Here is a 24,611-nt window from a genome sequence, read left to right as displayed (position 1 = left end):
GCACAAAGGAGGCTGATTCAGGAAGATCACAAGCTCAAGGCCAACCTAGCTATACCAGTCAAGTCTTCTCTTAAAAAGCCCCATTCTGAAGGCTAAGAGAGAAGCCAAGTAAGGGAAGTGCCCAGAATTGGGGACCTTAACAGAGAAAAGAGAGGAGAATTTCATGAGTCAGTGTGGGCCCAAGCCCATGTAGCCCCTGGGCTCCCTAACCTCTCTTGGTACAGGTTGGTTTCATGAGAAAACCAACTGTCTGAAGCAAAGAGGTGACAAAATATCTCTGCAGCCTATAACAGGATTCCAGGAAAGCCCAAGAACAGCTTGTCACAATTCCCTTTTAATTATTTCCTTTTGGTTTGTTTGAGACAGGATCTCACTGGTGTCGAACTCAATGTAGCTGGGGATGAACTTGAACTCCCTCCCTCTGCCTCCTGAATGCTGAGATTACAAACCATGCCTAGCTGATGTGACCTGGGGATGGAATCCAGGCCTTTGCCAACTGGGCCACAACCCCAATCCCTGAAGCAACCTTTTTGATATTAAAGCCAGATGTGCATCTGTCTGCACACAGGTGCACGTGCTCACTCTACTCCCCATGGCTGACGGGAAAAAGAACTGACTATATATTCACACAGCACACGCACCGACACAGATGCACTTCAAGCTACCAGCTAAAAGACTCATTCTAAATTTATTTCTTGGCAGTTTGAGAAATGCCTTATCTCAATCTGCCGCCTGCAAATATTATCTGGTTTGTTACTAAACTGAGGAGAGAGATTCAAAGCTGCTCAGTTCTGGCCCACGGGACTCTGTCGCCATTGGTTAGCATGGACAGGAAATGATTTATCCTCTTTTCAGAGCATGGTGCCCTTTGCATTCTAGACAACCACTGAAACCACAGTCTCTGCCGCTTCTGGTCCTGGGTCACCATCAATGCACACCCTTCGTGACAACTGCCAACTGAAGAGAGGTGGGGTTTGAGTTGATTGAAACCACACTAGAAAGAGTTATAACTTGGTAACTGACACATGTTTTAAAAGTCCTAACAACAGAGTTGGATGCTTAATTGAGTTATGGGGTTTCCACTGGTATCAATTTTGTTCCATCTTGTACCAATCACTGAACAAAAAGCAAAACACATCTTAATCACAGAAAGTGAGGCCCGTGTGTGTGTGTGTGGGGGGGGGGGGGGTCAGTAAGTTTGTTGCTTGCTGTGTCACCATGAGGACCTGAATTTGGTCCCTAGAACCCTGATATAAAGTTGGGCATGGAGGATCCATCTCTGGGGTACATCGGGCTAGCCAGTTAAGCTGAATCACTGAGCCCCACATGCTAGTTAGAGACTTTGTCTAAAAAAGTAAAAAATGACATGAGGTTGACTTGAAGTGATTACTATTAAATGTCTGTTGGAAAAGGCCAAACAATGTTCTTTGCCCCTCTCTTCTGAGTATACAGCAAAAAGGTGATATTACCAGAGCCACTTCTATATAGAGACTATTTGTTTATTCTGGGCTGGAGGGTTGGCTCATCAGTTAAGAGAATACACTGCTCTTATAGATGACCTAGGTCCGATTCCTAGCACCCACACAATGGCTTACAACCATTTGTAGCTCTAGTCCCAGGGACTCTGAAGCCCTCTTCTGCTTTCTGTGGGTACCAGGCTTGCACATGGTGTAAATACATAGTGCACATAAAATACAGACATTAAATAATAAAATAGATAAATCTTTTAAAAAAGGTTGTGAGTCAGTCCCACTGGCTTTAAAAGAAAAGAGAGCCTTGTGGACATCTCTCAGCTCCCATCGTCGTGCCTCATGCACGACGTCATCTCTGGTGTCAGACTTGCCTTGCACAGGATGTGAGTTGCCTTTCTCTTTTCCTTAATTTCAGTTCACCTTTTCTTCATGTGTCTTGGTTGTGAAAAGCTGGGGTGGAGTTTACCTCAGGTGAAAATGGTAGACTGATTTATTTGTACAAAGGATGCTCAGAAATGTTCAGACTGGGAGGTAACATGTCACATAGAGACACATTTCATTATGACTATATGAAGTATTCACTATTTAAACCTCAAAGCAAGAAAATTCTTAGTCAGGCATGGTGATATGGATTTGTAATGCCAACGCTAGGGAGACACAAATGGACGGATCTCTGAGGCTAGCTGTTGAGATCTCTGGCCCAGTATGACACCTTATATCAAAAAAATAAGGTGGACAGCTCCTGTGGTTGCCCACTAACCTTCATATGCACATAAATGGGTACCCCCAAACACACACATACACACACACCCCACAAAGGAAATTCTGATGGGAAAGTGTCCTTGAGAGCCAGGAGATGGCAGGTAAAGAAGCCTGCTGCCAAGCCTGAGGACCTTAGTTCAACTTCAGAGCTTGTAGTATGGAAATAAAAAGTTCTCTGACCTTGACCCCACACACAGAAACACACAGACACAGGCACACACACCACCCCTATAAGTTTGTTTTTTTTTTTTTTTTTATGAAAATGTCTTGAGTATGTGTCCAAAGGACATTTTATAGGCTGAGCAGAGGTGGAGCATGCCTTTAATCCCAATACTTGGGAGGCAGAGGCAGGCAGATCTCTCTCTGTGGTCAGGGTGTGGGTGCACCATGTGTCCTTGGTACCTGAGTAGGTCAGAAGAGGACATCAAATCCCCTAAAACCGAAGTTACATACAGTTGTTAGCTGCCCTGTGGGTGCTAGGACATGAACTAGGTCCTGTAGAAGAGCAGTCATTGCTTTTAAATGCTAAGCCAACTTTCCAGCCCCAAAGTGCATTTTTATATCAAATATGTGATAAAAGTGACACCATCAAATGCAAAGCTCACTGCTAATCTCAACTGCAGGAAGAGAAACAAGGACTTTCATATGATTGTTCACTATCATATTCACCCTGAATCTGAAATGGACAAAACACATTAAAAAAAAACAAAACTACATATTATAGCTAACAAAACACTACTCACTTGAAAATGAAATAAAGTAAGAATAATAGGCCCCAAGTTGTTGCTTAAAAAAAAAAAAAAAGCTGCATACTATCAAACCTTTAAAAAAATCAAGTATTAACAAAAATATATTCATATAGTTTTATGCCAAAATGCCTTTAAAACTCTGTACATGTATCTCCGGTTTTTTAAAAAAATAAAGTTGTAAGGGAAACAAAAGCTACACAGGAGCTCCTATTTTAGGGACCATGTGATATTTTGTAAAAGGGGCCCTCGTCTTTCGAGATACATACTAAGGTGCCTGTGGATGAAATATATATGACTTTTCTTCAAGCTGATGTATGTGGAGCGATAAGGGACAAGGACAGGAGGGGAAGACGGACATAACTGATGTGATGAGTCTCAAGGGGGCAGTGCCACTCACAGGGGCTTGTGAATATTTGAAATAGGTTGATCTATGTCTCGCTTAGACACAGTAAGCCTTCTGAACAGTCACTGAACTGGCAGAGAGTGGTCAGGGATGCCCTTTGAAGCCATAGCATTCGAACTCGTCAGTGGAACTTGCAAGTTGTCAAGTTCACCTAGGAATGTCAGAGTTATGCCATCCAATACTAGTATCACCTGTTCTGGCTGTCCTGCCTACCATCTGGAGACTTATAACGGGGTCAGGACTTTCCACTGAGCTAGGTAGGAAAGTGCTGAGATTTGGTGGAAAGCTCTCTGGTAAAGAGTGGCAATTGAAGAATTGCTTACCAATACTTGGTGACCAATTCACTTAAACCAGGCATGGTGGTTTACACCACCATGGCTTACATTACACTGCGTGCCTGTAAACCAAGGACCAGGGAAGCTGAGGTAGGAGGGTTGACAGTCGAAAGTTTGAGGTCAACTTGTAGTTGGCAGTGGAACCATATCTGAAAAAGAAAAGGAAAGGGGAGGGGAGGGGAGGGAAGAAGGAAGGAAAGAAGGAAGGAAGGAAGGAAGGAAGGAAGGAAGGAAGGAAGGAAGGAAGGAAGGGAAGTTTGATAGCCTGGGGATGCAGCTCACTTGATAAAATGCTTGCCTAGCAAGTATGAAGCTCTGGGTTTGCCTTCCAGCACACATCCAGGTGTGGTGTAGATATGCAATCCTAGCACTCAGGAAGTGGAGTCAGGAGGACCAGAGTAAGGCTATCCTAAACACCTAAATATTTAAGCCCAGCCTGAGCTACAGGAAACTCTGTCTTTAAAAAAAAAAAAAAAAAGAAAGAAAAAAAAAAAAAAAAGAAAAGAAGGAAGAAAGGAAGGAAGGGAGGAAAGAGGGGAGGGAAGAAGAAAGGGATGGGGAAAGGAGAGGGGGAAGAAAATTCTCAGTTTACTAGAGTCTCTGCTCCCCAGATCTCCAACTTCTCTATGAGAGCAAGAAGCTGAGAAGTGGAGATAGAAACAGCTGGAGCGTCTTCGGCCGCTGAGCCCTCCTGTCCTCTGAAAAGTGGCCAAGGGTGCAGGGCTGAGTTCTTCTGGACCCTTCCAGATAAGGCCTCCTTCTAGTGCCTGACACGTGGTCTCCAGGCTCTGTTCCTCTCCTCTGATCAACACATGTCTGGCAGCTGTAAATAGGGACAGTGCTATCTCCAGTGCCATCTTACTTGTGACTCAAACTGCACAGGGTTTACCTAGAAGGAACTAGTAGAGCAACTTTCTAGAAAAGAAGGAAGGAGTAGGGTTCTAGTGCCTGCCCCAGTGGACAGTAAACCTATGGAATCCTTCAGGATTTTAAGAACAGAAGGCACAGCTAGGGAGGGAGCTCAGTTGAAAGAGTGCCTGTTCAGCACGAATGCCATCCCTAGCACCACATAAGCCAGGTGTGATGTAGAGCCAAACCTAGCAATTGGAGGTTGCCTTCATGAGGTGAACCTAGGTAGAGGCAGGAAGATCAACAGTTCTTACTGAGCTGCAAACCAGCATGGGATACATCTGGAGCTCAGAAGTTAGGGGCAACTAAAATGGAAGGGTTTTTTTGTTGTTGTTTTGTTTGTTTGTTTTTTGAAATCTAGACATTTCCTTGTACAGTTTCATTTCAGAAATCTGAATTCAGTATTTGTAAACCCAAAAAAAGCAGAGTATGTACAATTTTAATATAGCCCTTTAACAAAAGTATGTTTCTTAGAAAAGTGACAATAAATCATTCTCCCTTCCTAAAAGGTAACAACAAAATTGCCCGCCCCCTATGTTTTCCTTTCTAGGTCTCCTCTTCCTCCTCCTGCTGCTTTGTGTGAATGTAGAGGTCTTCTATAGTATAGCTCAGACTGGCTTCCAGCTCATGGCCCTCCTGCTTCTGAGTGCTGAGGCCACAGGTCTGGATCACTAATCAACAATGACAAATAAGCTGCTGCCGTGTAAGCCCTCAGTCCTCACAACACCTTCACGGGTATCTGTCCAACTCATGAAGAGGCAGAGCTTCACAGTCTGCCACGAGGGGAATCAGCCAAAAGCACTTATTCCTGGTGTTACCTATGGCACCTGTGATTTCCTCTTTATCAAGAGAGCAAAGAACCCAGACCAGGTGTGAAGCCTGTGTCTTCCTCAGTCACTTTCCACCTTATCCTTTGAGGCAGGGCCTCCTGCTGAACCTGGCACTTGCTGATTCAGGTAGATGGACAACCAGTGAACTCCAGGAGTCCTCCCATCTCTGCCCACTGAGCTCAGGGACTGCAGGCATGAGCCACCACAGCCAACTTTTATTTTTACCACGAATTCCAGAGACACAATTCAGATTCTCATGCTTGCATGGCAAGCACTTTACCAAATGAACCATCTCCTCAGCTTCCTGGTGTGAGGTTCTTAATACTTCCATTGCAGAGTTCAAGTTAAAGAGAGGCTTGTAGAAAGGGAAGTTCCCTTTGTCCCAGGATGCAGGACCCTTCACCTCTCATCTCATCAAACGAAGGTGAATGGCGTGGCTATTGACGGGGTTTCAAGCTTTCGGCTGCTTTTATAGATGAACACATACCCTTTCCAGTCTCTGTGAGATGGAGGAGTGGATTTAAATGCATTTAAACTGGGGTGTTAAATAAAAAATCTCTCTATACAACAGCATCCAGTATGGCCTGGCAGCTTCTCAGAGAATTTAGTTCACAGATTTGCAAAAATTCCATTAGCTTTAATTATTTATCAGCAGTCGAGTTAGATTACGGTTCTTGACCTATTTTCACAGTGGATGGGCCACCCAGCAATGGAATAGATGAATAGTCTTTTTCCTAAACTGAAATAATAGAAACCTACTTTAAAGAAAGAATGAAAACCCAAACATGTAATTACCATGGTGCAGACCCTGCCACATTGCCTTTGTATGAAGATAAAATGTACATCTTTGTGAGGTTTTGGTTATTAAATAAGATTATCTTGAAAAGGAGAAACTCACTCATGCTATAATTTCTTCCCATTTAAAGCATCCTGTGTCCTGGTAGAATGTCTCGAATGTGACTGAGGTACCTGCAGTACTGCCCCAACAACACTGGATGATAGGAGGCTTCCTAGAGCCAGACAGTGACTGGAGAAGATGTAGGCTTTAGTGGGTGTGGTGAAAGTCATCAAGGGACAAAAAGGACAGTGACACTGAGTTCCTGAGCAACAGCTCTGCCACACTCCCTGCCTGACAGAGGTCATTTGTGTCCAATTCATAAGTCAGATCTGAAGGGGAAAACATCAAAGAGAAGGGGATGCTTCCAGACGGGAATAGGTCACACTGTAAGAGGATGACTGGTGGGTGCATGGCAGCTGCTTGGCCAATTGCAGAACCCAAGTATTGGGAGGCAAGGGTTTGCTGAGGTCAGTGGTTCTCAACGTTGTGGGTTGTGACGCTTTGCATTACAATTCATAACAGTAGCAAAATCACAGTAGCAACAAAATAATGTTACAGTCCAGGGGTCACCATACCGTGAGGAACTGCATTAAAGGGTGCCCCATTAGGAAGGTTGAGAACCACTGGCTTAGGTAGTGTTTGGAGAATCCTGACTCCCGTATAGTAAACCCATTAGGTTGAAACTACTTGCTATTTTGCCATTTCTGCACATTTTCTCCAAAGCAGAGTTTCCTAGAAGCTCTAATATCCTATTCCAGTGCTGTTACAAACTTTTATATTCATCTCTAGGGTGGTCAACACTGATAGAACGATCCCTCCCCCATCCCTCTTTCCCTCTTTTTAAAGACAGTAACTTGATAAGGCTCATACAAGACTCAAGCACACTATTTATTTAATTGAAGATGACCTGGAGCTCCTGGTCCTGCTGTCTCCCGTCTTGACTGTTGAGATAGCGGGTGTATCTCCTATTTTTTCAATTTGAGGAAAACAAAATGCTGAGAAATGGCTATTTCTTCTGAGAACGAATGGCTAGAGGGTCAGGGTGGGAAAGAAGAAAAAGCCATCTCAGGTTCGTGTGACTGATTCTCCAAATGAGTCTCTTTCACATCTCAGTCTGATTTTACTATTCTTCAGCTTTCTCTTTCTTTTCTTCTTTTAGTGTGTACGTGGTCAGGTATGTTATCTAGGTTCCAATTCCCCTTGATGTCTCTTACTGGTCTTGTGCTTGCACAGGAAGCACTTCACAATAGAACTACTTCTCTGGACTCCTTCAGGGCCACTTTCCAAATAGCTGGTCATATCTATAAACTTCTACTTGTATCCCAGAATGAGGAAAACGGTGCTGTGAGTTTACCAAAGGCAGGATCCACATGTTCCATACGTTTTCTTCAGAGATTATTTGAATGTTCACTATGAGCACCGACTGAAAGTCCCGGTCCCTTCTACCCAAGTGCCTCACGTCTTAGTAAGAACTAAGACCCAGGTTAAGGTGTCTGGCAAACTTTGGGGCTCTTTGCTGATTTAGTTCAAGAAATATGCTGGGTTAATGAGCAAAGATGCTCTTCTCAGACTGCTAGCAAATTTGACCTATATGCTACACAAGGGGCAGGCTCTAAAGATACCTCTAAAAAAAAAATAAAATAAAATAAAATAAAATAAATAAATAAACAATAACAAAAACCCAACCAGTGTTGTTTCAGGAACCAATCAGGAAAAATGACTTCTCCTTTCATCAGACATACCCCCTGTATAATTTATTTAGGACCTCCGGCCCTGCTAACATCCAAACAAATGGGTATTTAAAAGTTAGAATGGAGATTAATCCCTGGCCTAGATTTCTGCTTCTAGGAATCTCTTCCTAAGACTAAGCAGAGATGTAAAAAATAATTAATGCACAAGAATCATTAGGCAATGTTTAGGGCAGGGAAAAGCTAGGAACAGTTTAGATTCTTCAGTGGAATTAATTACTTAAGACCAAGGTAGTTTTGTAATACAGTGGCATATTTGGAAATTGATGAGGTTATTTTTCAACAAACTGTTAATCAAAGCAGATACTGTTAAATCAAGTGAGTGGTTTGTATTTCTTTTTATATTGGAAACAGGTTCTCCTGTAGCCAGCTGGATTCAAACTCACCATGTAGGCAAGAACAACTTTGTGTTTCCAGCCATTCTCTCCATCTCCTGATTTCTGGGGTTATGGCCTATGCCACCACACTTGGCTTACATGGTGCTAGGGACACCCAGGCTTTGTGCATGGTAGGCAAAAAGCCACTGGGATACAGGCAGGCCTGACACCAAGTTCCATCCCATCAACAGACATCTGCTGGGAAATACAACACAATCCTGAACAAAGCCAGATATTTCTAGCCAGTAGAAATTCTGCATAGCAGCACTCAGTCGTGGTTAATATAACTTGGTTTCAGAAAAGCTTGGGTTATTTGAGCATCTATAGTGACAAATTAAAAGCCTACTAAGCCCCTGAGCCTCCTATACAACATAATCCCAAGCATTTGTTTTAATTTTATTTACATTCCTGTGTTGTATTGGTTACTTTTCTATGCCTGTGATAAAACACCACTACTAATGCAACTTACAAAAGAGAGTAACTGGTGGTTTATGGTTCCACAGGGTTAGAGACCATTATTACAGTGGAGTGAAGGCACGGTAGCTGGAAGCTCACCGCTTAGAGTGCACAGCTCAGAACTACAAGCAGAAGACAGAGAGCACTCTAGGAATAGCAGGAATCTTTTGAAATCTCAAAGCCTGCTCCCAGTGACATGTCTTCCAATGATGACACCTCCCTAATCCTTCTCAAACAGTTCCAGTAACTGGGAACCAAGAATTCAAACATATGACCCTCTGTGGACTGTGCTTATTCAAACCACCGCAGGCATGTTTGTTCACATGTGTGCAGGTGCCCTAAAGCAAGAAAATGTTGGAGTCCCTGGAGCTGGAGTTATTGAGCTGTAAGTCATCTGATATGGGTACTAGAAACAAAATTCAAGTCCTCTGGAAGAGGACCAAGTACTCTTAACTGTTGAGCCATCTCTTCAGCCCCCCTAATTGCTTTAAAATAGGTAATAATCACAAACAATAAGACAGTGAAGATAAGAAATCATGTCCACCAGGCTGTGAGCCAGTGCAGAGCCATGAAGTACTGAAAACATCAGGAGCTGCTATCTCACAACTCACATTCAAGGTGACCTCTGTAGATTAGGATGTCATAATATCAGAAGGTTGTACAGGACCGAAAAACCACATGCCAATATTAGGATATGGCTGGTTTAATTCTCTCTTCTTTATGCTGTATGTAAATTTGTACTATGAGCAACCCCTCTTCTAACATTAGAGGAACAAGTCTCAGGAGACAGTGGGGAAGATTTGGAATACCACCAACTTTAAGGAGCAAGGGCGGTCTCTACATAGCTCCAATGTGAACAGACACAGGGTATGAATATTCAGCTGACAAATATCAAAATCAGGATGTGTGAGTGTGTGTGTGTGTGTGTGTCTGTCTGTCTGTCTGTCTGTCTGTCTGTATGCATGTTTTAAAGGCAGGCTAAGGCATGGCTCAGAACACTTGCCTAGAATCGCCCCAGTTAAGTGCTATGGACAAGACTCAGCCAAAGAACTGCTTTGTAGTATTGCCAGAGCCTTGGGTTCAATCCTTAATAATCACAAAAACAAACAAACAAATGTTTATATAACTTAAAGTCAAATCTTAAACATGTTCTGTCCAGATCTGGTCTCCATTTCAATGGCTTCCTCATCTGAAAGCCTGACTTCAATTTTATCTATCATTCATGTGGGTCGTTGCTTTATAAAAGAGGCACAGGGAAGGTGTTCCTTTGTCTCTACTTAATCATGAACACATACTGTTTAATATTTAGTAGCTTCACAGAGCTGCTCAGGAGTAATTAATAATAAAAGATGAACAAATCTACTTGCAGACACAATGCTTACTGCACATGATCAAAAGGAGGCTGGATCCTAACCAGGTGCCTAGTGGCCCATGTGCAACCAGCAAGTCCACAGAGGTAGAATCTAAATGAGGTCGGTTAGCACATGGCTTCTCCCCCTTCTCCTCCTAGTCTCATTTCTTATGGAAAATAAGACAAGGGTGAGCTACTGGCACAGGAAACACAGACTATAATTTCTTAATTTCTAGATGGAATTCTTTATGCCACATGGATGGCCTACAAAATGTCTGATGAAATGGGCAACTAAGGAATGGAAATATTTGAAAGCGGCTTTTAAAACTATGTGAAGATGTTCTGAAGTGTCCCGAAGGATGCCTGTATGGAACATGGGAGGTGAAACGAAGTCTTTAGGACAAAATGAAGCATTCTGACCCTGGTCCTCACCCTGAGTGACCAGTGTGAGTTCTGCTGACAAGGAACATAACTTTAGAGCTGAGGTTCACAATGGGAGGGAGGGGGGAGAGAAACGGCACACTCTAGGACATTCTAATTTTCAATCTCCAAAAGATATCTATCTGATCCACTGACCTCCCTATGCACTGGTCTCAAGTGCTCAGAGTAGTAGCCTCTCAGTATCCATTAGGGATTGGCTTCAACCTTTCACCCATTTGATATAGCTGGACACCGAAGTTCCTTACACAAATGGCACAGTACTTACAAAGAATTGGCTTGTATATATCCACACAGTGTACATTGTGAATTTTAATCTGAAGGATCTAGGGATGAAACTCAGGGACTCACCTGTGCTAGACAAGCTCACTACCACCATGCCCCCGGCTCTCACTGAGAGTGGAGGCCATTGTTCTACCTGTAGCTGTACACCAGCCTCAGCCCTGAATCGTCTCTAGATGAGTTGCAATATTTGCCATAGTAACAGTGCTATGTATCTAGCTGTTATACTGTATCATTTAGGGAATAATCACAGCAGAAATCTTTGCACATTCAATACAGATAAGACTTTTAGCTTCAATATTTTCAAGCCATGTCCTATTATCTATGTATGGAGAATCTGAAGGCACGGGGGTATCCATTACTTAAAGAGCCATTTAAAAAGCATCAAGAATAAAACATAGCACTTAACAGAGAAATGACTAAAATACTTTTGAACATAGGGTGTGGTGATGCATGCTAGAAACTCAGAAACTTAGGAGGGTTGAGTTGGGAGGATCATCTAAGCAAGCCTGAGCTACCTAGAGAAACTGGCTCAAAGCCAGGTAAACAAACAAAAACAACAACAAAAAACAATCAAATTCCTCTTGCTGCCTCTTTCATGCCTCTTAAGCCAGAGTAGGCTTCAGGCAGCCTTGAGACTGGCGTCTGTTACAGTCACTAGGTGGAAGCTTCAGTCTAGAGCCGCCTGACTGACTAGATGAGTCACACAGAAGTTCATAGATGTCAAAAGCAGCTGCCCAGACTTTTCTGTTCTTACCATATACGGCTAATATAGATACATTTATCTCCAACCATTGTTGAATGGAGCTTCAGCAATTCCATACCTATTATCTCTCTTGAGAATCTCTTCATCTACAACCCTGGCATATAAAGAACATATACCCAATCAACTGCAGGACCTAAAACCATCATCCTGGGCTACAAAATGTTTGCATGGCTAAGTGTTTGAATAAGGTCAAAGTACAGGGCTAACTTTATATTCCAGCAACATCAAAAAAGAACAGCACAGGGCAAAAGGATTCCAAAACAAGTTCACCTGAGTAGTGCTTCCTTTCCATCCTGCATTTTGTACCACATACTCAGGAATGGTCTGAAAACATTGTGGTAGGCAGGGACTGTTTTTGATATCTTCCCTATAAAGTCCCAACAAGCTGGCAGAATTACCTGGGAAAGGGCTAGAGGTGTATCTGAGTTGGCTGATGCTTTCCTAGCATGATGATGCCCTGGATTTGATTCGTAGAGGTCAGGGTCACCATTGGACTTAACTATTTCTGGCCACCTCGGGCTATATAAAACCCTGTATCAGAACAAGATGAACTCACCTAGTATAGTCCCTCAAAGAATGTGTAGGAGGAGTATTCCCAGGACCCTCACCCGAGATTCCCGTCACTCTTTCTTTTCTTTGGCCTGGTCCCACTCCATCCCAACTGCTGGGGCCTCCTTTCTGTACCCAGATACCCGCTTTGGACCTCAGGTATGGTTAACTTGGACTTGGTGAGTATCGAGTACTAGGTGACTCTTGAAGAGCTACTAAAAATCCCCTGCTCCCCCTGGGAAGCACACAGCCAGGACAGAGTCTATCCTCTAAAACAGATACTTTCTTATAATACAATTAACTTTTTTTATTTTTATTTTTGGAGACAGGGTCTCATGTAGGCCAGGCTGGTCTCAAATGCTGAAGGTAGCCCTGAATTCTTGACCCCCCCCACCCGTATGTGCTGGAATTACAGGCTGCAAAATGCGAAGGGCTCACGCTATTTGTATTACCCAAGAGAAAGGAAGGAGAGGAAAGGTCCTGGTGAAACTGTCACTTGTCATTGATAGGTGCCGAGCATTAGTCACCTTGCTCCCCTGCCAGGATAAACCTGGTTCACACAGATAGAACAAAGATATATGTATAGACGGCAAACAAAGAAAGGACAAGACCAACCAAACCAAAGAAACCAACCGGAAGGAAAGTGCAGGGCAGATATATACTCCAGAATGGGTGCGAACGGATCTAGGGAAGGTTTGGGCAGAGGGTGAGCAGAGGGAGGGGACCCAAAACAGAGGTAAGGGGAGGTGTGTGTGTGTGTGTGTGTGTGTGTGTACAGGGAAACAAGATGGCTCGGTGGTAAAGGTGACTGATGACAATATGATCATCTGACTTGGATACGAGGGACTCTAAGTGGCAGAAAGGGAGAAAGACCAAACTCCTGCAAGCTGTCCTTTGACCTCCACACAGGCACCATGGCATACATACCTACACAGGTTTATGCACACACATACTAAATAAATGTAAAAATAAAGAACAAATCTACAGGGACCCAACTGTCAAGCCGGGAATGCTCTCCAAGCTGGCTCAAGGTAGGTGAGACTCTGTCCAGGGCCAGCTAGCTGTAAGATCATGAATGACCCTGGCCAGAAGCATGGGAAGTAGGCTTGAGGACACACACACACACACACACACACACACACACACACACACACACACACTGCAGCTATGCTTGGAAGTTAGAACAACAGTGGTTCAAAGAGGATCAGAGGGTGATTATGAGACGAGGGCATAGGAACTTTCAGACTATTCTTCTGACTCTGTGTAACACAAACCTGCCTGTGACAGGCTATAAGCTCACTGACTCACAAGGCCTTCTGCTTAGAAGCCCCTCACAGCAGGAGAGGAAAGGATTTGAGGCAGGGTGACCAGATCTTCAGAACTGTACTGGTAACTAACAGGAGATAGTCCACCCTGGGTCGGTAAGCTCCATCGAGCCAGCTAAATCCAGCTGGCTTCTGGTATTTTTATGGTCCATGAGCTAAGAATGGGTTTTACACTTTTAAATGGTTACATTTAAAATGGTTATGTAAGTGCCTACATAATATCCTGATTTTGCCTTTTACCCAGCCAGGTCTAAAATATTTAATGCCATACCCTTCAAGAGAAAGTTTGTGGTCAGGCCTGATGGTAGTGGGCCAGTTGTCCCAGCCACTTGGAAGACTGAGATAGAAAGAGCAGAAGTTCAAGGCCAGCCTGAAATATAATAAAGAAGGCTGAAGAAGATGGAGCAGATTTGAGCACTTGCCCAGACTCCTCAGTGAGTAGTACTCAGCAGTAGAGTGCCTGGTCGGGGGAGGGGAGGAACTGGGGGGATGCTCAATCCCTAGCACCACAACCGCACACAGAAGTTGTGGGCCTCTAGACTATCCCTTGTACATTCTCATTTCTGTTTGTTCCACCTCCTTCCACAAGGTAAACTTGTGAGGATTTACCTTAGCTATGGAATGAGACAAGCTTTGGAATCCAGGCAGGAATATGTCCTGTGAATGTCTGACGCCCACCATGATGTTCTTGTGAAAATTGAGCAGGCATAACTCTCAACCTTAGTGAGACCCCTCACCCCAAGACTTCCCAGAAACAATGGTTACTGAGAGGCTGTTGTGAATATCAAAGGAGACCTGGGATATGAATAGGTCTGTATGAGCTCAGAATACTTCTGGAATAAAAATTTACTCATGGTCATTTATGAGCTGGTTTATCACCAACATCTACGCTCTGTTCTCATAAATGTTGCAATGTGACACCCTATCTCAGTAGAAGACATATAGCACGTGGGATGGCAGGGCAGGAATCTGCTGAACTGCCAAAGATGCGACCTGGGCGTTCTGCTCTGTGCCTCATGACCCCGTGTCATCAACAGGTCGGGGGCACCTCTGTTAGGCCAGTTGTATTTCACTAAACCCATGTGCACGGTGGAGGAAGATGTCAAACTCATGCTGAAAATGAGCCCATGGAAAACCACACTCCAGTCTACATTCCACTATGGAAAAACCATCCCAACCACATGCAGATATGGATGAAGTGGGGGCAAAGGAGTAAGCTGTATTTTGTGGGAGACCTAGAATGTTCAACATCTGTATCACATAGAAGCTGAAACTCAAAGTATTTAAAAAAAATGGGCATGCTGAATCTCACAATCACTCCTAAAGAGGACTCCAACTTTCATGGAAGTATCATCATCTTGGTGTTCTTGCAGCCTCTGTGCCCTGGTCACACACACCAGTGGGACCCACACTCATTCTGGACTGAGGTACCAGGTTGCCACCAGAACACAGATCTACCTACCCAGGGAAGATGCAGGCTCTGACTCCTGTGTAAAAACTCCTTTTATCTGTGAGCTCAGCCTAGGTTGGGATACCCTGGTTCCAAGTACCTTTCCGGCCTTCTTGATTCATTCTCCCCAGCCCCAGCTCCCCCATATTTGTTGGAAGATGAATGTTCACGTGTGCACATGTATATGGAAGCCAGCTCCACAGGTGATGTCTGTAAGGCTGTTTGGGTTTTTTGTTTGTTTTTTGAGACAGGGTCTCAGTGGCCTGAAGCTTTTAGACTGAGTTGTGTTGGTTGGCCAGTGAGCCCCAGCAATCTACCTGCTTCATCTTCCTCTTCCTCGGTGCTAGCATTACAAGCATGTCCTTATCCAAAGATACAACTAGAGCAGGAATTGTGGGTCTCAAATTTCACTACCATTTCAGTGCAAGCAGGGAAACACTTTGGAGCAGGTGAGTCTTGCTGCTTTAAGTAAGCCTGCAGTGAGTATCAGGAATGTACTCACAAGTATCTGTTGTGTGCTTTGTATGCATACAGCCAAGAAGTTATATAACTCCCCACCCCTTTATTTCTTTCTAAAACAGGGTCTTGTTATATAGGCAGGCTGGCATCAAATGTACAATCCTCCTGCAGTAGTCTCTGTGTGCTGGGATTTCAGGAGTGGTATGACACCTGGCTGATCCTGGCCTCTTGAAGGTGAAGTTCCAAAGGGAGGACAAACATGAAAATCAAACTGACAGCACAGCAGGTCAACTGCAGAAGCCTGCATAAGGTGGGTACAAAAGAAGCTGGGGCTGCCAGCTGACCCTTTGCATAAAGCCAACCTCTCCCCTAGGCAGAAGAAATTTCCTCTTGGAATTCCAGAGCACCTAGCATATCATTCCTCACCTGAGACAACTGCTTTACAGGACAGAGAGCCCTAGAACTGGGACCAGGCCACCCTATGGTTGATATTCCTTAGTGCAGCCTAGGGCTTACAGAACTCACTTGATTGAAGTGTTTATTGAGTGGTCTAAAGGGTAGAGAGGAATCATTTCCACGCCCACCCTTGCCCCTCACTCACAGCTAAATAAACAAGAGTGACTCAGTTAAAAGGCAAAGAACAAACATTAAACAAGATGGTGTTCAAGCTGGAGAGGAAGGCCAGACAGCCTGGGGGTTCACTAAAGTTCGGACAAAGACCAAGTTGAAGGTCACTGCAAGCTCCTGTGGTGGCCCAGATCTAGACTGTGGGTGGGTATCTTAATGGTTTTCAGGAGACTCGAAGCTACCTGCTGGTGGTGGTGGTGGTGGTGGTGGTGGTGGTTAAAGGATAGTGGGTTCAGGCACGAGGAAACTTCCTAGTTAAGTGTGACATATACCTATAATTCTAGCACCCAGGAGGCTGCTAGTTCAATGCTAGCCTGGCTACAGAGTGAGGAAGTGCTGGGGGCGTGGCTCACTACAGAGAACTTGCCTAGCATGCACAAGACCCTGGGTTCTATCAACAGCCCAGCAGAAAGAATAAATTAAAGAAGAAAGAAGGCACTCTCCGTCAAAGGCATAGACTGGGGAAACACTTGGAAGTGCTTTTGCTGACAAGTTGCCCGGGAGAGCCACTGCAGACAGAGGCCGGTTTCTATTTTAGTGCTAACATCGGGAAATAAGCTGAAGACACATGCGCCTCAATTCAGGGCAGCTGCTTTCCCAAACAGCTCAAAATAGGAACTCTCTGCAACACACGTGCACTGGCACGCATACGAGTGCGTCCACCATTCACATAACCAGCAGGACCAGAGCTGGCACAAAGGATTTCATTTTCTTTCAGAGCCTGAGAACTCCAAAACCATACACTTTAAAAGCAGACCAATTCTATGCAGTTGTTAGTAACCCTGAACCAGGCTGCCTGCCACTCTTCCTGGTGCTGCACATGTTGCCTGGGGGAAGTTTAATCTTGGAGGCAATTGGACCACAAGTAGCCATGCTGCCGATGAACAGGTCATACTCTGTCAATTTGTCACCAGTTTCAGCACAGCAGAAAACCTGTTCCCACACCCTGTTGGTAGGGTGCTCTGTCTAGAGCAGCAGCAACAATCCTGCTTTCCAGATGTGGCTGAAGAAAATCCAAGAGAGGCATGTCTGCCAGGGAATTGAGATTTCAGGAAATCTCACAGTACTTGCAGTCTATGAAGTTTAGAAGACCAGGCTTCTGCTTAGCAAGACACTGGAGCCAAAACAGAGGTTCTGCTGCAGGAGACAGCAAAGTCTAGGTAGTGAGCAGTCTCCGGTGGCTGCCTTCACCACCAGAGTACCTGGCCTTTTGCTGGAGTAAGGCCAGCAGAAGTTCAGTGCAGGGACTCTCTGGGTGAGGCCGGATTTCATGGCCGGTGGAGGCTTACAGACCTTTTCCGGGCATCCCTCAGTGGTGAGGCCTGGGGCCCCAGAGGAAACACACTTCAAAGTCCAGCTTTGAACCTAGGAGGTCAGCAGCCTCTCTGTGTCTCTGTCTCTGTCTCTGCCTCTCTCTCTTGCCCTTGATGTAACAAGTTGGCCTTGATGAAGAGGGAAGAAAATTGGACCCTGGTAGTCAGCAGGAGGAAATGGCTTCCTGACTGCTCTCTGGAGTAAATTGGGGCATGGGAGGCTGAGGTCTGGTCTGGTTCCAAAGAGTCTATCTTTTGTGCCAGTGGTGGATTCAACTTCAGGAGGCCCACCACCTCCCTTTTCCTCCTTCCAGAAGCTTGGTGAATCCCAGGGGTGGAAATGGGAGATGAAGGTGACAGGTGCTTTTCAAGAAATCCTGGCAAAGCCATGACTAGGAGTGTGTCCTGTGCTAGGGAAGATACCCTGAACTTTACATGGTCTCCCCTGATCCCCTATTTTGAGACACGTACCATGTGTGCTTTTAAACAAGCAGTTCCCCAGAATTATGGAAAGTTTGTTTTGTTTTGTGGAGTCCAGAATGAAATGGAAGGGCACTGCAAAAAGGTGAGGAGTGGCCAAGCAACCTAGGTGAAGTGACGAGCGCTGCGGTGGGAAGAGCCACAAACCACCAGCCCTAACAACCACCATAACCATCCACAGCCTGACTCCAAGTTCTCAAATGCCCTCTAAAGATGAAACCAAGGCCTTAAGAAAAACATTCTCAGAGCAACGCGCTGGGAGGCGGGAGTGATCTGCGAGCGAAACCTCCACCATGAGTCTCCTCAATAAACCCAAGAGTGAGATGACCCCAGAGGAGCTGCAGAAGCGGGAGGAGGAGGAATTCAACACAGGTCCCCTCTCAGTGCTCACACAGTCGGTCAAGAACAACATGCAAGTGCTCAGCAACTGTCGGAACAACAAGAAGCTCCTGGGCCGGGTGAAGGCCTTTGACAGGCACTGCAACATGGTGCTGGAAAATGTGAAGGAGATGGGGACTGAGGTCCCCAAGAGCGGCAAGGGCAAGAAGAAGTCCAAGCCTGTCAACAAGGACCGCTACATCTCCAAGATGTTCCTGCACGGGGACTCAGTCATTGTGGTGCTGCGGAACCCGCTCATCGCCGGCAAGTAAAGTGGGGGCCTCCGCCCTCTGAGAGCCTGCTCCCTGCCCTCCTGAGTCCTGCAGAGTCCTGCCCGATGGGATAGAAATAAAGCCCTGAGTCTTTTGTTTTCAAAAGAAAAAAAGAAAAAAAAGAAAAACATTCTCAGAAAAGATGTATCAAGCAGGTTCCTGAAGGCAGCAACAGAAAGAGCCCAAGCCTTTAACCCAGTCTACATACAGGTGTCTGGCAGAGAAACTGGCTTGTCTTGGTTACTAGAAGATGTGTAGAAGGCTGACCAAGAAACAAGTGTGTGTGTGTGTGTGTGTGTGTGTGTGTGTGTGTGTGTGTGTTAGAGAGGGTGGAGAGGAGGAGAAGCTTGGGGCCACACAAACAGAGCTCTAATGATGGAAAAGATGGGGAGGACAACAGCTGCCCAGGAAGGCGGACAAGGCCTTTACGAGAAGCTGGAGGGTGACCAGGAAGACACACACTCAGACAGAATGGTGGCTAAGGCCAGGTGGAAGGAGTAGGGAGTGAGCAAACAACAGGCAATGCTGTCCAAACTGCTGAGAGGCAATGACACTAGTGTGGGCCACATAGCCGGGGACGGAGGAGTGGTTGCCAGTCTGCAAGGAGTATTCAGAAGGATACACACAGCAGTTGCACTGCTTGTCATAAGAGTTCTCTGACCATGGACAAATATTCTCCCTTGGGGAACTCAGGGCCACATGAGTATAATGAACTGTGCTCTCTCCACAGGCCACCTTCATTGTCTGTTTACAATTGCATTCTTGGGACCTATCACCAAAAACAAAAATTAAGAAACAAGGCTTTTCTTTAATAAAGCCAAAGCTAAGGCCAGAAAGGTGACAGCTTTCCTAGGCCACTCAACTGTCCAGTCCAGAGCTGGTGGTGGCCATGGCATTCCTTGAAACGCTCAAAAGCTCCCTGAATCTTAACGCTGGGATGGGAATAATAAGTCAGTTGCAAGTGCTTTGTTGTGAAAGCATGATGCCATGACCCATGGAAATAAGCTGGGTATAGTGGCACATGCTTTCGTCAGTATAAGGAGGTGGGCACAGAGGATCCCAGGCTCACTAGCTAGTCAGCCTAGCCTCATCAGTGAATTCCAGGCCAGTACTGACCATGTCTCAAAAATCAAAGAGCACTTAAGAAATGACAGACATCTCATTATCTCTTGATATTTGGGCAAAATAAGGTTGTAAGGTTATAGGCACACCAAGTCGGATGCTGTGCAGGTCTCATATAAAATGGTGTAATGTTTATATGGCCTCCACATGTCTCTAGATGACCTTAGTCAGTGCTGTCACACTGCTTTAGCCACATGAGTTCAATGGAAGCACTGTATTCTGGTTCACTCTTGCTTTCTGAAACCTTCAGCACTTTGTCTTCCCAAAAATATCTAGTCTATTGTGAGCTTGGAATTAGAGGAAGAAAAAGCTGCAGATACTGAATTTTCTCAGTGTTCACTGCTTTCCGATGGTAAAACTATCTGGTCTGGGGAGACAGCTCAATGGATGAAGTACTTGCTGAGCAAGCCTGACAACTTGAGTTTGCATCCTCAGAACCCATGAAAACTCTAGGCCCAGCAGCATCTGCAGTCCAGTGTTCCTATGAGACAGCAGAATCTGGGGAAGCTAATAAGCCACTGAGAGCAACAAAAGAGAACTTGTCTCAAAAAGGCAAGGATTGGCACCTGAGGTGGTTCTCTGACCATCACATATGTGCTGTGGCACTCATACATACATGTGTGCAGTCTCTTAGATTAAACAAAAAAAAAAAACCAAAAACAAAAAAACAAAAAAACCCAAGTTTAACCCCTATTAACAGTTTCTTGCATTTCTTCCAGAAACAGCTGGAAGAACCTGGCTTAGATTATCAGTATCTGCGTTCAGCTCTATATCATTGAGGTCTCAGTAAATGTCCCCTATGAAACATGGCCAAGAAAAAAACATATATTACTTATTCTGACAAACATGCACTGAATCTCCTCCTGGGCACTCGATGCTCAAGCAGGAAGCTCATAGACCCTGGGGAACTCAGCTAGCCTCCGGCAGGCATTTGCAGTAAGAGCACAATGTGGATTCACTGGGTGTAGACCTGAGCTCCTTGAACTCTCACACCAAATACCAGATGTGAGTTTTGGGCTGGGGAGATGGTCCAACAGGTAAAACACCTGCTGCACAAGTATCAGAACCTAAGTAAAGCCCTCATAAAAGATGTGTCAGTGAGATCCTGTCTCAGAAAACATGGGGGGAGGCCTAGCAAGATGGCTCACTAGGTAAAGGTACTTGCTGCTAATCCTGATAATCTATGCTTAATCCTAAGGAATCACATGGTCTAGGGAGACACCCAATTCCCTCAAGTTGTCCTTTTAAATTAACCTCCACATGCTTGCCACAGAACACGTGCCCAATCCCTGAAAGTTAAACAAACACGATAAAGAAAAATGGAGTAGAAAGTGATAGAGGAAGATACCTAGGTCAAGGCTGTGCTTTGAGATTTTTTTGCAGCATTTGGGCAGAAGAGCATCCTCAGCACCTCCCTCATTTCACCTGAGCTTCCAGCAGTCTCTGGCTAGGTGCACTGACACTTCAGGCCTCATCCCTGGCCCACCCTCTACGACCAACCATAGCCACACTTACCTGCTACGCATACTACACATCTCAAGTGAAGTCACTAGGCCCACATAACAGAGTCCAGATGAGCCAAATAGTATTTTTAAAATAATCAAAAAATAAACAAATAAAAGCCAAAAATACTGGTTTAAAAATGTAATTGATGTTCTATGAAGCTCTGAATTCTAACAAAACTTGGTCAACCAGAATCTTGCTGAAATTCTTTGACGCCACGGTGCTTACTCTGAGCCTGGCTTTCCCAGGCACAACATTCTAGATCATATTCTAGAACACTTCAACAATGCAAGTGGGTAGAAGGAACCCACAACTGTCTTTTTCTTCATTGCTATTGTTTTATTTAATTTGTATGTGTGTGTATGTGCATGCATGTTTGGGTAAGTGCAGGCATAACATACCATGGTATGCACACAGACAACCTCAGGTGTCAGCCCTTGATTTCTACCTCCTTTAAGACAGGCTTTCTCGCTTGTTCACCACAGCATAGCCAGGCTAGGTAGCCCTGCCTGGAGCTTCCAGGGATACTCATGCCCCTGCTTCTCATTTCCCCTGAGAAGGGTTGGAATTGCAAACACCTGCAAGACTGCATCCAGCTTTGTGTGGGGGCTGGGGATTTGAAATAGGGTCTTTTGCTTGCCTGGCAGGCATTTTAACCACTACTGTATCTCCCAATTCCTATACTACTTGCCTTCTTTTCTTTCTTTCTATCTTTCTTTCTTCCTATCTTTCTGTATAGTGTCATGATAATGTAAAATTAAACACACTATACCTCGAGTGTTACACAGAGGAAATGCTTTCTCCTTCTGTTCCAGACACAGAACAAGGACCAAGTATGGTATATATGGCACTGGAGACGGAGCCCAGGGCTTTGTGGCATGTTGGGTAACATGTCTACCAGCTAAGCTATATCATCAATCCCTGACTTTGTTTATAATTATCTTTGAAACAAGATTCTAGTCTGCAAAGACTACAAATGAACCTTGTTCTTGGATTACTACCCCCATACTGTTCACTGAAGAAACTGAGTCACAACTGCCAATAAAACTGTTCACAAAATGACTGCATTCTATTGAACAGTAAACAAGCATCCTTCTATGCAAGTTAGGTCAAAAGAACCTCTCTCAGCCCACCTTTGGCAACCTCCACAAGCCCATCAACAAAAGTGCCACATACTCCCTGCTAGGTGAAGATGTGTCATCCCCACTGTCACCACTGGTCTCTGCATCCCATGCAGGCATGTCACTTGGTGAGGAGAGAAGCAGAGTTCTGGGTTACAGTGGTAGAGGCACAGATGTGATGATGTATCATGGGAGCTCAGACTTGGACTTGGTACTGAGTGGAGGCCCATTTAAGCAATGGCACATGCTGAGGGCTGTGCTAAGGCTCAGAGAATGCACAAGCCAGTTCAACGGCCTTAGTTACTAATGAGAAAGGCTCTAGAAGGTGTCTGATCCAGTAGAGTCCAGAGTTAAGATCCATTCGTCCTTTGTTAACTTGATAGAAGCCAAACTTCTTGGCTCTGTAGCCCATAAGGGCTGCTGGGCTCAGAGCTCATCCTTAGGTCCCTACTGAAGCCACTGAAGCACAGTTAGGGTAGGGCCTGGGGTTGCTAAGGATGGCTCCAGCAGGTCTGAACAAGAGCCCTTGCCCCTAGCCTTCTTGGGAGGAGTCAGGGAAAAGATTCAGCCCAGGAAAATAGCTGCTTGCTCTTTTAGGTGAATCATGGGATGAGTAGATTTCATTTTTACCAACTGTACTAGTGCAGTACTTTGATAATGTTCTTATTTAGTCTCAAGAACAAACTCTTAGATAAACCACCCCCACCCCTCTCCCTCCCTTCTTCTCTAGTATCTAGCTAACGCCAAACTTGCTATGGCAGATGATCTTGAGTTCCTGATCCTCCTGCATGCTGGCTTTAGAGGCATGCACTATCATATCTGCTTTGGTTTATGCAGGGCTGGGGCTCGAACCCAGAGCTTGCTCCCAGGCTCAGCACATGATCTACCAAATGAGCCACATGTCCAGCCTGTGCAGATTCAGTTATTCCTTCTAAACGCTACCTAGGCCAGCACTAAGCTCCAAATTATTTGGTAGAAACTGCGTCATTTGACTGTCATAAGGAGAAAGTTTCTGTTATTTACAATTTATAGGCCCAGAAACTAAGGCAATGGTGTTCAGGAAACTATCCAAAGGTTGCTTCTCCAGTCACTTGGTTCCATAGTTCACAACCTGTCCACTGCAGTTCACTTACAAAGCTGTGTGGCTGTGTTTTCCTGCCTGTCTGGATAGGTGTGGAGTCTCACGGTGGTTAGAATTGAGCCCCATCTCATACTAGCTATCATGACCTTGAACAGAATAACAACCTTCTGGCAGGTAGAGGCTGTATTTAGGCAAAGGCTAACAAACATACCCTACCCTCTACTTCTGACCTTAACCTCAATCTTCATAGGACCTCTAGGGTCTGGCTGCATCCCCCTGGTCAGAACCCTTTCCTGGAGGACCTGTATGTCCCCGAATCTTACAGAAGCAGGTCAGTTCAGAACTGAAGGTGAACGTATCTAAAAGCCACGGCTATAGACTGTATGCACATAGCAATTTGTTACTGTGAAAAACCATCTGTTTCGTGGTATTACAATCCTCAGAGGGCAAATTATAGCTAGCGTTCAACATAAAACATCAATTTAAACCATCAACTATTCATAATTTCAATTCTTTATTGGAAACCAAGGACATAAATGTCAGGGAATAAAGCAATATTTCTTTTATTAACTGTTCCATTCATCTGGCTATTAAATAAAACCAGGGCCCCAATAAATGGCAGGAATCCTTGCCCGACAGCCACGCCAAATAGCTCTATAATTCTCAGATGCTCTAAAACAACGAAAACGGTGTTATTTGAAAAGTTCGAAACTTTAATATATAATAAAATTAAGATGGATGTGGTCTTGATACATTGGAAGGCAATGTGCAGTGTCTTCATATTCAAATAGATTTCATCTTGTGTGTTTTTATTTTCTCTGGGGTTCATTTTGTACCTAGAACACACTGCTTTTATGAGCAGGCTTGGCAGGCACCGAGCACTGGCTCCAGCATTTTCAACTGACATGAAGCTTTCCCAGGCTCAAACCACCTCCCCCTGCTCTCCTGGGCCTGTGTCATCAGTAAGCTCATTTCTTGGAGTACAAGGATTTCAGGGTTTGGCCCTTTCAGGCCATCTTAGGTTATTATATAAAACCAGCAGGGTAAAAGGCTCTAAACAGGTCCTTAACGTCAGCAGCCTATCTTGTGTGCTTCTGTGGATGTGTGTCGTGTTTGTGTGGTGGGCCGAAGGCAACAAGAAGCATCTTCTCAGTTACTGTCCACCTTAGTTTTGAAGACATGAACTTGGAACTCTGTGATTCAGCTAGACTGTCT

General features: G+C 44.8%; 2 protein-coding genes across 11 annotated transcripts in view; one reads left to right on the top strand and one right to left on the bottom strand.

Moving 5' to 3' along the window:
* Window positions 1–24,611, bottom strand: part of CUX1 (cut like homeobox 1) — a gene marked incomplete at both ends in the record, with an annotated part of 307,656 nt that overhangs the window by 160,626 nt on the left and 122,419 nt on the right. The gene's annotated exons all lie outside the window — the stretch shown is intronic.
* Window positions 18,177–18,569, top strand: LOC308439566 (small nuclear ribonucleoprotein Sm D2-like; the record flags this gene model as incomplete). Its single annotated transcript, XM_080941421.1, has 1 exon — window positions 18,177–18,569. The coding sequence occupies exon 1, from the start codon at window positions 18,213–18,215 to the stop codon at window positions 18,567–18,569; it is 357 nt and encodes a 118-aa protein (XP_080797547.1). The 5' UTR covers window positions 18,177–18,212.

The sequence above is a fragment of the Micromys minutus genome (assembly GCF_963924665.1).
Source record: "Micromys minutus genome assembly, chromosome: 29".
Taxonomy (NCBI): domain Eukaryota; kingdom Metazoa; phylum Chordata; class Mammalia; order Rodentia; family Muridae; genus Micromys; species Micromys minutus.
The sequence above is the reverse complement of the archived record's forward strand: the minus strand, read 5'-3'. Positions and strand labels throughout refer to the sequence as shown.